The 14,558-nt window shown below is 33.9% G+C and overlaps 1 protein-coding gene across 4 annotated transcripts in view; it reads left to right on the top strand.

Moving 5' to 3' along the window:
- The window catches only part of ABCA5 (ATP binding cassette subfamily A member 5), a 116,191-nt gene that overhangs the window by 83,035 nt on the left and 18,598 nt on the right, over window positions 1-14,558 (top strand). For all 4 annotated transcript variants that reach the window (XM_074260624.1, XM_074260623.1, XM_074260621.1 and 1 more), the window contains exons 24-29: window positions 3,300-3,470; window positions 5,532-5,645; window positions 5,889-6,026; window positions 6,890-6,964; window positions 7,700-7,791; window positions 7,911-8,037. In XM_074260624.1, coding sequence (XP_074116725.1) covers window positions 3,300-3,470; window positions 5,532-5,645; window positions 5,889-6,026; window positions 6,890-6,964; window positions 7,700-7,791; window positions 7,911-8,037 — 717 coding nt within the window. The remainder of the gene's footprint in view (window positions 1-3,299; window positions 3,471-5,531; window positions 5,646-5,888; window positions 6,027-6,889; window positions 6,965-7,699; window positions 7,792-7,910; window positions 8,038-14,558) is intronic.

Below are 14,558 nucleotides of genomic sequence, written 5' to 3'. Positions count from 1 at the left end.
TTTATTATTAAGCTTTTGTAAATGGGAACATCTCAGGCAACAATTATTGTTTCCTATTGAAAACCTTGTAGTTTTGTGAATCTCCGACTGGGATCTTGTGTGAGAGGCAGGCTTAGATAGTGGGAAGAACACTATGTTCAAATTTAACATACTTTATAATCTAATTAGTTCCCATGAGTTAAATTATTATTTCTCTGCAGGTGACTACTAGCTGTTTGTTGAACTTTGATTTCTTACCTGAGTATGGTCCTTTTTCCTTTTTCACCAGTAGTTCACTGGGCTTGTAGAACTGTGTGTCTTTTAAGGATCTTAGTTAATATTGCCCCCCCCCCCAAAAAAAAAAAACCAAAAAAACTCATGAAATTTCACTACAAAACCAAATTAACCCCCTTTTCCTCATACTTCCTTATTCTGTTAATTTTCCCTTTTTGGAAGATTTGTTACTTTGTAATCTTGGGAGTTATTCTGAAGTATTTGTTCTTCCTTAGTCCACTTTTATCCAATGAGTTATCATATCTTGCCAATTCTTTCTCTATGATATATCTCATATCTCATAATCAGCTCTGTAGTTCTTGTCCTTATTACCTTTTACCTGGATATCTGCTATAGCCTTCTGGCTAGTTTCTTTGTCTTAAGTCACTAAAGCTGACTATATCACTTCTTTACTCAGTATCTAGTAGTTCCCTCTTTCTTCTATGAATAAATAAAATTTTTTTCTATTCACTATTAAAAATCTTTATATTCCTTTTTCCCTTTTAATTTTCAATATCTCCCTCTTTCCTAGCTGTTTCCCTGTTGCTTACAAATTCCTCCCTATGTTTCTCATCCTTAAAAAAAAATCACTTTATCCTATCATCTTTATTAGCTAATAATCCTGTATCTTGTCTTTCCTTCCCTGCTAAACTCTTTTAAAAAGTTATGTAAATTCCCTGTGGGTTTTATTGTTACTGTTCTATTCTCTTCCTAACTTTATGACTAATGTTTCTTAGTTTCATTTATTTCTTCATTATTTCATTATTTTTTTCATGCTTGTCTCACTTCCTGACTATGGATATATCCCAGAGCTGTATTATGGATCCTTTACTTTTTTTCTTGGAACTCTCTCATTTCAATGATCATTTCTATCAAAAGTTCAATTATCATTTCTATTATGAGTCCCAGATCTACCTGTCATGCCCAACTCTTTCTTCTGAACTGTAATTCCACATCTATTGCCTGCTGGACATTTTGAACAAAAGTTATCATCTTTCCCTTGAAATTCAATATTCTTGGACTCCTTTATTAAATCTTGAAGAAATTCACAACTTTAGCATCCCCCTTGACTCTAAACACTCACTCATCCAACTTAGCCATCATTTACTAGATCTTGTCATTTCTACATTTTTAGCATTTCTGCTTATTTACAAACCATTGATCTAGTTTGATATAGAGGTTTTACTATCTCATGTCTTTCTCACTTGCAATCTTCTTCCACACTGCTATGAAGCTGAACTTCCTAATAGGCAATTCTGAGTATGTCACCATATTTCCAATGACTCTCTCTTACTTCTAGGATCAACTACAAAGTCCTTTCTTTGCTATTTAAGATTCTTCACAACCTGACTCCTTTCTAAAAGTTTTCTCACTTTTTTTACTCCTTTTCACACAACTCTCCTTACCTGTGCTTCTGGACATTCTCCAGCTTCTTTCAAGACTCAGCTCAGAGGATACCTTCTGAAATACTTTTCACTCCCTTTAGTCACTTGAGCCTTTCCTTCTTAGGATTACTTTCCTTTTACTATCTGTCATGTATGTATATATTTATTTTTATATGGTTTCCTCAGTTAGTAAGGAAGCTACTTTTTGTTTTTGTCTTTATATCCTGAGAGCTTAGGATAGTGCCTGTACATAGTAGTTGCGTTAATAAATGTTGTTGACTGGTCTTAATTGTTCTTTCTGACTTAGGCACAAAGCTGGTTAATTTGATATAAAAATCCATTCCATTAATAAGTTATATAAATTGAATTAAGAAATTGCTAAAACCAGATAACTAAAGGACTTAGCAGAGTATTTGTCCCTTAATTAAATGTTTAGAGAAGGGAAGAGGAGATACCTTTGGCATCAATTATAGCATGGAGAGGAGAACTAAATCTATTCAGCACCTTTTTTCCTAGTTTGAGCATTATATAAGATCATATTTGTCTTGTAACTGTTTTTTCAAATATCTTTTCTTCCTTTCCTTTTGTTTTAGTAGTAGCAGTCTTGATGGTAATAATCATGTTGGTGCTAGGTTTGGGACTAATGGATTATTTAGGATAATTGTAGGAGATTAGATATAGAGAATTTCTCCCTCTTCGTCTAACAATTCTAAATCTGCCCCTCTAAATTTGCCTTTTTATCTCTTATTTTAACATTACAAAAATTAAATTATTTAGTGGAAAATGAGTACAGAAAATCATTCAATAAGCATTTATTAAGCCCTTAATATATACTACACACTGTGTGAAATCACAGGTTGTTTTTACTTGGCTTCATGGTATCTTTTTATATGTTCATCTAAATATATATACTTAGAAAGTTGTTATTTCACATAAAATTATGAAGGGTCATGTGAATTGTTAACTTTATGAATTGGAAAGTTGTTCATTTTTCCTTATTGAACTTTCCCCTTCACCATTTTTTACCAGTTTCTCACTGGTTCAAGGTTTTATCTTCTCTCAAAACTTTTCTGGACCAGAAACATTAGATATTTTTATACATACATACAGCCACATACATACATGCACACATACATATATCTATATGGGGATAGGTACATACATACATGTATGTGTATAGCTACATATGTGTGTATGTTTTTTCATGTTTAAAACATAAAATTTGAGTTTGAGAAAACTGTTGCTCTTAGTTTGGTCTTACATGCATTCTCTGTATAGGTTATCCTCAAAATACCTGATAATTTGCTATTTCTATTTAATTTTGGCCTAACATACTGTAATTTTCATAGTCTTTCTGTTCTTGAAGATTTGTTAAAATTCTTGAGAATGAGAAATATTAAACTAAGTTGGTTGCTTAATGTAAAATTGTACACTTCTTTGTTTTTGGTTATGATGGTGGGATTTTTGCTTAGCTTGGATATGAGGGTTGGAGATAGTAGAAATGATTTCATATTTTTGTCATGCTTAGATCATTTCATTAATTCATCATTTTATGTGTATGCATTTGTACATATATGTGTGTGTGTATATATATATATATTTATGTGTATATAATTTTAATTATAATCAGGATTGTTTGGTTTTTCCTCCCCTTTCTTATAGATCAAATCATATACCCAACTGAAGATCTCAGGTCTTTTTCCATCTGCTTATTGGACTGGACAAGCTATAATTGACTTTCCCTTATTTTTTGTTGTTCTTGTTTTGATGCTAGGAAGTTTATTTGCATTTCACTATGGAGTTTATTTTTATGCTTTGAAGTTCCTCTCTGTGGTAAGTTACTGGCTTTTATATTTCAGTTAGTATAATTCAAAGCAATATTTTTTCAAGGACAGGTCTGCTTTTTCACATAGTAGTTACCTTACATATTATGATTGTAGGGATGAGTGGTATCCTGTACTCCTTTTCCTACTGTTTGAAATGTATCATACCTGTTGCAAAGTCCATCATTTCACAATAAAATTTAAAATGCAAATAAGCCTGGAAGAAGTATTCAGACACATTGAATTTACACTAATGTTTGAAAAAACTAGTTTAGAGGAGAGTGCTTGACTTGGAGTTAGGAGTGAGCTGAGTTCCCATCTCGCTCTAACTCTGCCCAGCCATACAGTGCGCTGCTCCTAATGTCCTCATTTGGAATATTGCCTCCTCTAAAGAGGGAGAGTTAGGATTGGACTATGATCTTGTTGTTTTGGGAACTTTCAGATAAAAATTCTCTCTAGCAATGCAAGTTAGCCTCTTCCCTTCAGCATTATTGTCTTAGAGAATTTCTTAGACCCCCTGAGAGGTTAAATGATTTTTTTGGCACATAGCTGATCTGTGTCAGAGGTGAGATTTGAACCTAGTCTTCCTAGTTCCATGGCTCTGCCTCTGTCATGCTGCCTCCCTGTTGAGAGGTAAGGTATATAAAATGATCTCTAAACCTTAAATGACTGTAAGAGAGGTAGCATGGTATAGGGGACAGAGGTCTAAAAGTTTGGGAGACCAGTGTGTAAGTGCTGGGCTTACTTATGGGCTATGAGAGGCAATTTAAGGCTATGATGGCCTGTGTGGGAAAAGAGGTTTCCTCACCAGAAGCATAAAGTCATAGATCCTAACTAATGGCTCTACAAATGCCAACTACTAGCTGAAATTTTTATGGTGAGAGAAAGAATAATCCAGCAAATAGAGCAAAGAGGTTTAGTTGTTTAATATAAAAAGGTGAGAGAGGACTTATGAAAGGAAGGTTGGAGGATTAAAGAGAAAATTTTAACTGTTTGATACTTTATCTAAAGCTAGATTTTCTTGATGGGAGTAGAGGCAGAGAAGGAAGACATAAGTAATTTATTTCCTACTAAGCAAATAAAATTCCAGATTTTTATTACAGAAGAGGAAGATGAATTTGATACTAACAATTAAAGTACTGATATGCAAATGATCTTTATATTATGGAGGAGGAAATGAAAGTAATAAATTCAAGTGACTTATTCAGGTTCACAGACTTGCATTGAAAATCTTATTTTCTTTTTGAGATTACCCATGAGTATTTTGTTTCTTACTGACTTTGTGCTTTGTTTCCCACTTACTTTGATTAATAGTGTATCTGTTCATTTGGAGTAGGAGAAAATAAATTAAATTTGGATTACAATTCATGATTCATATTTACCCATTTAGGCCTCAGTTTCCTCAGCTATAGTTCAGTTCTGGACCCTGTAATCCTTTGTTAAATAGATAATTGAGTGAATGAAATCATTTAAATTAATGAAAGTATATTAATTATGAGGATGATGGAAAATTCATTCACATATGGCTATTGAATATACTTTTGTATTTCATTTTAATATAGGTTTATTTTAGAAAGTTACAATTCTCTAGAAATAATTGAGATTACACAGCAAAGACTAGCCCAGAAATTCTTCATTTCCATGATAAAAATCTCTGAAGACTGCAAGACACTAACATGGCCATAAGTATAAAATTATTGGTTTACATTTTCTCTCAGGTGGGAATTACTGTCTTCTAGCTTAGGAGTCGACTGAAAAGATGCAGCTATCGGAGGGTGGAGGAAAAATAGACTAATGATAGTAATCAGCAAAAAACTTGAATCTCTCCATAATTACATTAAAAACAATAAAACCTAGATGTGCGGGAGATAAGGAGAAAGGTTATAGATTCTGTCTTAAGTTGTCAAGAGTTTGCATTATTCTTATTTCTTGGAAAGTCAGGCAATATAGTATAAAGAGTAGATATTTTTGCTCTTTTAAGATATGACTGTGGCATTCTATGTTGCACATATCATTTTCTTGCTTTTGATAATTTTTTACATAAATCATACCTCTTTTTTTTTTTCTGCAGGTTTTTTGCCTTATTGGTTATGTACCATCTGTTATTCTTTTTACCTATGTTGCATCTTTCACCTTCAGAAAAGTTTTAAATACTAAAGAGTTTTGGTCATTTATCTACTCAGTGGTAAGTTGTATTTTACTTTACAAAGTTTATTAATTCTCCAGTTTTGTCATGTTTCTTGAGCCAGAAGTTATTTTTAATGCATTCAAATACTTGTAAGAGTAAATTATGTGTTGTGGTGGAATTATTTGTTATTTGTCACATCTTACCAGTACTTTCAGCAGTTTTATTAAGAATGGGAAGAGAATATAGTTAATTGTAGTTTAAATGTCTAAGGATATTTCTATTTATTTTCTCAATTTTTAGGCAGCCTTGATTTCCATTGCAGTCACTGAAATAACTTTCTTTATGAGATACTACACAGTAACAGCTGCCCTTCATTATATTCTCTGCATAATCAATCCAATCTACCCACTCTTAGGGTGTCTGATTAGTTTTATAAAGGTAAGTTTATTATATGTCTATATATGTTTATTTTTTTCATTTACTTAATATTTTTATTTTCCCCAGTTACATGTAAAACAATTTTTTACATTTGTTTTTAAAACTTTGAATTCCAGATTCTCTCCCTTTCTCCCCACCCCTCCCCATTAGTCTATGTATATATTTAATGAAAATGTGAAAAATCCTGGATTTGATTTTTTTAATGAATATGGGGGGAATCTTTCTCTCCTTTGGCTAAAAATTAGTAATACAGCCAGTTAATTACTGTGGTGAGAATTTATAAATTTCCCCTTTAGAATGGAACTTTTTTAATGAGGAGCATGCTTTTCATAATATGTCATTCTTAGTATATTATTGTAGATAAGTAAATATTGTTACAAAGAAGAAAGGAACATTATTTTAGAGTCCAGACTAAATGTTAAAATATCCAAAATTGGAGTAAAAGGAAATAAAGCATAAAGGATTTTAAGAAAAAAGGAAATTTATTAATCTATCCAATGAATGATTATTTTAAAAGATTAGGTTACTTAATTAGAAAAAAAAAGATAATTGGTTTTGCTCACTAGTGATTTTTTTATATTCTAATCACTTAATAGTTGTACCTCTGGTTTTTAGTTATCTTCCCTATCTCTAATTACAAAAATGTTTTTGGAAGCATTTTATGGATTTAGATTACTTCAAAAGAAGACTTTGCTGAAATACAGTGGGAAATCAAGTAAATGGGTAAAATGAAACCATAGGAATCTAGTTGATACTAGAAAAGGAATGAATATTATTGAAAGAAGTAACTTTCTTTAGTTTTTAATCATAATTTGACTTTCTCCTCTGAAATACAAGTTTAATGATTTAATATTTTATATTAGATTTCATGGAAGAATGTGCAAAAAAATGAAAACAGTTATAATCCATGGGACCGACTTTTAATAGCTGTTTTATCGGTAAGAATCCACTCAGTTCTTTATACTGTCATGTTATTTTGAGCACACTCATCACTTTTGCTATATTTTTTACAATATTATTTGATTCTTTCCAAACCAAATAAATAAATATCTATGAAAGATAACAATTTGATTAGATTAGATTATTTGAAAGTATCTGTTTACCAGATGACTGAAGTCATATTTGGATAATGATACTTCGATTTCTCACATACATTTCATTAAGCAAAAACTTTTTTGTTAAATTTTTGGTCACCAAAAAAAATCTAAATATGCTAATTAATCCTAAGGAAGATGATTTGGGGTCTTGGTACTGTTTGCTTATTCACCATATTGTCATTTTTAGGTATGCTATCATTAATGCCTTTTGACCACAACCTATGATTACTTATTTATAGGCTAAAAAAACTCAGGCTGTTTATTTTTATTTTTTTTGTTTCTGTTATATTGAATTGTTTATATGAATAATTATTAAAAATAATTATTTAATATACATAAAGAGTTCTTTCATGAAATTTACAAGTAGTACTTTATATTTTCTCAGGAATTCTGAGAAAATATGAAGTACTACATGTGTAAATTATTTGGTTCCTTTTTAATTAATCACATGAGATTTCCAAAGTGTGGTGCGAATAGTTCTTAGATTTAAGAAGGAATCATATTTCATTGCGTTTTATATCATAATACATGAAAATGTTAAACAATGAGTTCTTAGAATTTGTTTCTTTATTTTAGCCTTATTTGCAATGCATGGTGTGGATATTCTTATTACAATATTTTGAGAAGAAATATGGAGGCAGATCAGTAAGAAAAGATCCATTTTTCAGGTCAGTTCAAGTTTAAAGAACGAACTAATTATTAGCTAGAAATAACTGGTATTAATTTAGAAGCGTAAATTTCCTAACAGTGACTTGAAATTTCACATTGTTCCTTTATATACATGTAGAACCTTTTCGACTAAACTCAAAAATAGGAAGTTTGTGGAAGTACCAAATAATGAAGATGAAGATGATGATGTTAAAGCTGAAAGACTAAAAGTTAAAGAAATGATGACTTGCCAATGCTGTGAAGAGGTAACCTTGTTCTTCTAAGTTAGTAATATTGATTGGAGAAATGCTCATTTACCAAGACATTAGAAATAATCCCTATTTATATGTGATATAATAAGTGAGGATAATAATTAACAAACACTTATTAAGCACTTATTAGCTGCCAAGCACTGTGCAAGGCACTGGGAATTAAAAGTTTACAAACAGGAGGCAGCTAGATGATTAAGTGGTTAGAACACTGAATCTGGAGTCAAGAGGACCTAAGTTCAAATCCAACATTAGACTTAACACTTCCTAATGTGTGACTCTGGGCAAGCCACTTAGCTCCAACTGCCTCATAAAAGAAAAAAAAATACACAGACAGGCACACATGTACACACACAGACACACACACAACTAAATGCTATATTCTACTGGTAATATTGGAGGAGACAAACAACATATATACAAAAAAAACCAAGTTTTCATCTTTCAAGCACATATAGACTGAACAGTTGAGTTAGTTACCGTGCTCTAATTGGAAACTAAGCAGTGTGACATTAGAAAGATAGTCACAATTCAGGTCCTGATTTGTTTACTTACATACATGCTTTGGGAATCAGGCAACTAACTTAACTCTGATCCTAAATTTCCTCATCTGTAAAGTTTGGCATACTAGTAAATATATCGTTTACCTCAAAGGGGTATTAGGAAAGCATTTTGTAAATTGCAAATCACTAGATTTATAACTATAATAAAAACAGCTGTTTGTGGGGGGGCAAAATTTTCACATAAATAATAGTTTAATAATGTTTTTATATATTTACCATTAGGGAAGTATAAGGCCAGTAAACCCTGTCTTTGGAAATGGGGCCCACTAAATCATATATAAGAATCCTTGAATGCCACATAATGATTTAGGAAACCAGAAATTAGTGTTTATTTGTATTTTATTATATTTTTATTTTGTCAGATATTTCCCAGCTAAATCTTAGTTTGGTTTGGGCTGCATTTGGGAGTATTATAGACCTATGGACTATGTATTTGACAGCTCTGATGTATAGTATAGGAAATATTTTGAAGGAAATATGGGTATTTCACAATGTAATAGAGTTGACAGTACCTGTGATCATTTGCTTCTTTTCAATGAACTAAAAAGTATTATTACTTACATATGCCTTGTTAAATGGACTTACAGTTTATATTGTCAAATTCTAACTAAGGCTAACTTTCCAAAGTACACAAATGGCTTTAAAAAATTCCTACAAAAAAGCATGGGTTGAAAATAATAATCAGTACTATGTGTGTGTCATCTCGTATACATATATGTATATATATATATATATGTATATATATATATATATATATATATATATATATATATATGCACATTGGAAACTTATTTCCCATAAAATTTTATGTAATGAAATATCTCTTGATTTGTTTGTGAGAATAATTGGTTGGTATTTAGAAATATGGAAATTTGTTAGTCAAATTTCAACCAAAAAATCCTTGTTTGGTGGATGCAATTAGTAAATGAGTATCATGACTTATTAAGTGATGACAATGATTAATTTCTTCTGTTTGGGAAGAGCATTCACTTAGTATTCAGAGGACCTTTTACTTTGGGTAACTCCTAAGTGACCTTAAGCAAGCTATAAAAAAAACAATCCTTTATGGAAGTTTCCTCATTTGTAAAATAGAAAACTGGACTTCATAATTTCTTATTTAAATATAAGTCTCTGAAGCAAACCTTTGGATGGATATATCATATAGCACTAACAAGAAAGATTTTAAAAAATGAGTCAAGCAATTTTCAATTACACTATACTTCTCAAAATACTTTAAAATGTTATTAATAGCTATATTTTATATAATTTTAGAGATAGTAAGAGATTTTTTAAACCATTTGTAAAATGTTTATTTTATAAATATTGTTTGGTTTACTTTTTAGTTCTACTAAAGTTATATTTTATTACCTTTTGTAGAATATTTATGTATATTATTGTATTAATAATATATATATGTATATAAAAGCTAATAATAATGGTGGGAATTTATATAGCAGTTGGAGATTTACAAAGTACTTGACAATCATTAAATTATTTTATTCTTAGAAAAACCTTAGGAGATAGGTATTTTTATTTTCCTCATTTTACAAATGAGGAAGCTGAGACATACCCAGGTTAATTGACTTTCTGAGGATGTTTTCGGCTAACAAGTGTCTTCCTGAATCGAGAAGTCAAGTGTAGACACAGTGCTAATCCTAAATGCTCAACATGTTTTTACTGATGGTTTCCAATTTTTAAAAAATTGAGACCATTGTGCTAAAAAAAGGGTGTTTCTTGACAGACATATGGAGCTCATCTAATAGATCCACCTTGAGACTGAACAAGGGCAAGAGATAGGAACTGCCAATGAGATTAAGATCTGCTTTACCCTTTTAATAAGTGGATATCAGGATACCCTCACTCTTTAGTTTTTTTTTATTTTTTTATTTGAGAGATAACAAATCTGCTAGTTACCTTCTAGAGATAACCTCTCCACCAGTAACACCAAACCCTTGTGGTGATAAATCCATCCTTTAAGTAGAAAGTGATATTCAGAAGACAAGCGTTTTTCAAACCTTTGTCAGCTCCTCTCTGTGTTTTACCTTACATATCAATAAACTGAAGACATGAATACTTACATTAAAGACCAGTATTTTATGCTAAAAATTAGTGATATGTCTTACTCTGGTGATAGGTATTGACTTTCTACTGCCAGTTTGTCTAAATTTCAAGTAATCCAACAATATCTTGTCAACCACTGTGTCCAATTATAAACAGTAACTTCAAAAACAGTTCTGATGCTTCATATTTTGTGCTTGTACTGGGTCACATTTCCCCCGCCCAATGAGACAGACCTTTCCTGAAGTTCTTCCACTGTTAGGATTACTAAGTGAGAACTCAGGTTGTCTGGACGGTGACAAGGTGAGAATTCAGGTTTTCTGGACAATTACAAGGTGAGAACTCAGGTTGACTTGATAGAGGGGGCAAGCTCATTGGCTGGGGTGGTTCTTCCCAGAAGCCCTTGCATTATCCCACACCCATTCTCTGGGAGGATAAAAGAGACAGCACTGGGCGCAGAGAGCAGATCAGCCTGGAGAAGGATAAGAGCTGGAGGAGATTCAGAGCCAGGATTCAAGAAGAAAGACTCTGCATTGCATCAGGCTTGACGGGGCTCTCTGCAGGAAGGGAAGTCACTTCTTTGGACAAGAGTTAACAGCAACTGCCTGGAGACAACGGTTCATTACAGGAAGAAGAATCTGTTGGAGAGATTTGAGTAGAAGACACAGCAGATCTCTTCCCAGAGAGCGATCCAGCAGCTTCTAGAGACGACAGCTTGCTACAATTGGCGCCCAACGTGGGGCAAGGACTTTTGCTTATCCTGACAAGAGGAGCTAGACCAGACCTTCGCAATTTGGCGCCCGAACAGGGACAGACACAGTCCTGATTCCAGTGGAAAAGCTTCTGATCTAGATCTCAGTCTCTCTGACCCAGAACCGTGAGTAACGAGGAAACTTTGTTAAAGATTAAGTGAGCGTGCTAATAGATAAATAAGGAACTTAACTTGTTAAGGGCTAAACCAGGAATCTCTTATAGCTGAAATGGGGCAGATGTTAGCTATATTCAATCCCTGGACCTCAGCCGACTCATCCCCAGCCCCAGAAGCAACCTCAGCTCCACCCCCATTCAGGAGTGGTACTATAGAGAGTATAATCAACATAATTGAGGAGCAGAGTTTACTTGTAACCTGGGTACAGATTGCTAAACTCTTGGCTGCATTAAGACGTACATCCCCTTGGTTCTTAGAGGAAGAAAAGATAGATGTAGATAAATGGAAGCTAGTGGGATATGAAATGAAAGAATTTCAAGCAAAAAATGGGCCTCGTTCAATTTCTGCAGAAGTATTTTATATTTACAACATAGTTCAATTAGCCTTAAACTATCAAGCAAGTTGTAGGAGAAGGAAAAGTTCTAAAAATGAACAGAGGAGGAAGTGTGAGGAAAAAAGGAAAGATCAAGATCTTTCCCTAGACCAAGAGGATTTAAATGAGGAATTATGGTATGATTCTCTTGAAGAAGCTTCAACCCTGCCTAGAGAACAGATTATTGACAGGCCCACATCAACCCCACCTTCAGAGATGGAGGAAGAAAGAGGGGAAGAGGCAGAAACACAAACAAAATTGCCTGTGAAGAAGCCTAAGCCTATGACAAGATTAGAAAAAGCATTGGTTAAAGCTAAGAAAGAAGGACAGGATATAAGTGATTTTATACATGCATATCCTGTGATTGAAAATACTGACTCTGTAGGTAAAAAAAGGAGAAGATATGCACCTTTAGATTTGAATAAAATTAAGGATTTGAAAAAAGGTTGTACCCTTTATGGGGCTACATCAGCTTATGTCAAAATGTTACTAGATGGTTTGTCTTATGAAGTCCTAACCCCAAATGATTGGAAATCCATAGCAAGGATATGCCTGGAACCTGGAGAAAATTTATTATGGCTTTCGGAATTTCATGAATTATGTAGAATTCAAGTCAGATGCAATTTGGAAATAGGAGTTAACACACAATTCACTTTTGAGCACTTGGCTGGTGAAGGTCGGTATGGAGAGAATTCAGAACAGACTGATTATACCATGACAATATATGAACAAATTGCTAAGGCTGCAATAAAAGCTTGGGGTGTCCTCCCTGGACAGAAAGATCGCGGAGAGGCTTTCACTAAAATACAGCAAGGTCCCAATGAACCTTTTGCAGATTTTGTGGGACGTTTGCAAACTACTGTCAAAAGAAGTATTGGAGAAAATGCAGCTACAGAAATAATGACCAGACATCTGGCTAAGGAAAATGCCAATGAGATTTGCAAAAGAATTATATGGGGATTAGACAAAGATGCTCCTTTAGAGGAGATCATAAGACGTTGTGCTACAGTGGGAACAAATGCTTTTTACACCCGGACAATGATGAACGTGGAGAGACAGGGTCCCTTCTGGCAAGGGACTTCTAGAGAAACTCGGAGATGTTTTCAATGTGGAAAAATTGGGCATCTAAGAGCTCAGTGTAGGTATGGAGATACAGTGAGAAGACAGGGTGAGAGAAGACCTAAAACCCCATGTCCAAAATGCAACAGAGGACTCCATTGGGCATCAGAGTGTAGAATAATTCAGGGAAATGGGATGAGGGGCCCAGGTCCAGGGCCCCAGGCAAAAAAGACTTGGGGCATGATGGCAGCTGATGTTACACCCAAAGAACCTTTAGAAGGCCAGGACTCTGATTTAATCAATCAGCAGAGAAGCAATCACATGGCAGAAAGGGATTACCTGATAAGTCAGTCAAAAGGCAATCAGATTGCAAAAATGGATTACACTTGGGGAGAATACAGGCCTTTTAAACCAACAGGGCTGTGCCCAGTGCAAACAACTCCAATGTAATTGTCAGATGATGAGAAGAGATTTAGAAAGTGGTAAATAGAAGGAAATTAGATAGGTTAACTGCCTGGGAGAGAGGGTTTGCTTGAATTTCTTCAGCAGGAGAAGGAATCAGATGGGTGCCAACGAGTCATATTCGCCTTGTCCATCAGAGAGAGACAGAAAAAGAGAAAGACCTCAAAATAAAGGAGAAGATCTAAGATCTGACACTGAAAGAGCATGGATAATAAGAAGACTGTTAAAGAACTTTAAAAACCAGCAGGAATCATTGGACTTCCTCACACAAGATGAGACTAATGGACAATGGACTTATGGACATTTATAAATTTTCAATTTATGATTATGTTATATACTTCTAGCATGTGTTATGTTACTATGTTACTATGTGCTTATGTAATTTATGTAATTATCTGTAATACTTCCCATATTGATGGATTTATGTTTCAAGGTCATTTATGTAATTATCTGTAATACTTCCCATATTGATGGATTTATGTTTCAAGGTCATGACTGTCCTATGTTCTAAATCAAAAGAAAGGGGGAGATGTTAGGATTACTAAGTGAGAACTCAGGTTGTCTGGACAGTGACAAGGTGAGAATTCAGGTTTTCTGGACAATTACAAGGTGAGAACTCAGGTTGACTTGATAGAAGGGGCAAGCTCATTGGCTGGGGTGGTTCTTCCCAGAAGCCCTTGCATTATCCCACACCCATTCTCTGGGAGGATAAAAGAGACAGCACTGGGCCCAGAGAGCAAATCGGCCTGGAGAAGGATAAGAGCTGGAGGAGATTCAGAGCCAGGGTTCAAGAAGAAAGACTCTGCATTGCATCAGGCTTGACGGGGCTCTCTGCAGGAAGGGAAGTCACTTCTTTGGACAAGAGTTAACAGCAACTGCCTGGAGACAACGGTTCATTACAGGAAGAAGAATCTGTTGGAGAGATTTGAGTAGAAGACACAGCAGATCTCTTCCCAGAGAGCGATCCAGCAGCTTCTAGAGACGATAGCTCGCTACATTCCACAGTATCTTAAGCTGGAAAATTATTTCACTCTGAAGTTTGTTGGTTCCGAAACTCCAAAATCTGTTCAGGGAT

This window comes from Sminthopsis crassicaudata, chromosome 4 (assembly GCF_048593235.1).
Source record: "Sminthopsis crassicaudata isolate SCR6 chromosome 4, ASM4859323v1, whole genome shotgun sequence".
Lineage (NCBI taxonomy): Eukaryota > Metazoa > Chordata > Mammalia > Dasyuromorphia > Dasyuridae > Sminthopsis > Sminthopsis crassicaudata.
Note: the sequence above shows the minus strand (reverse complement) of the source record. Positions and strands in the feature narration are given on the sequence as shown.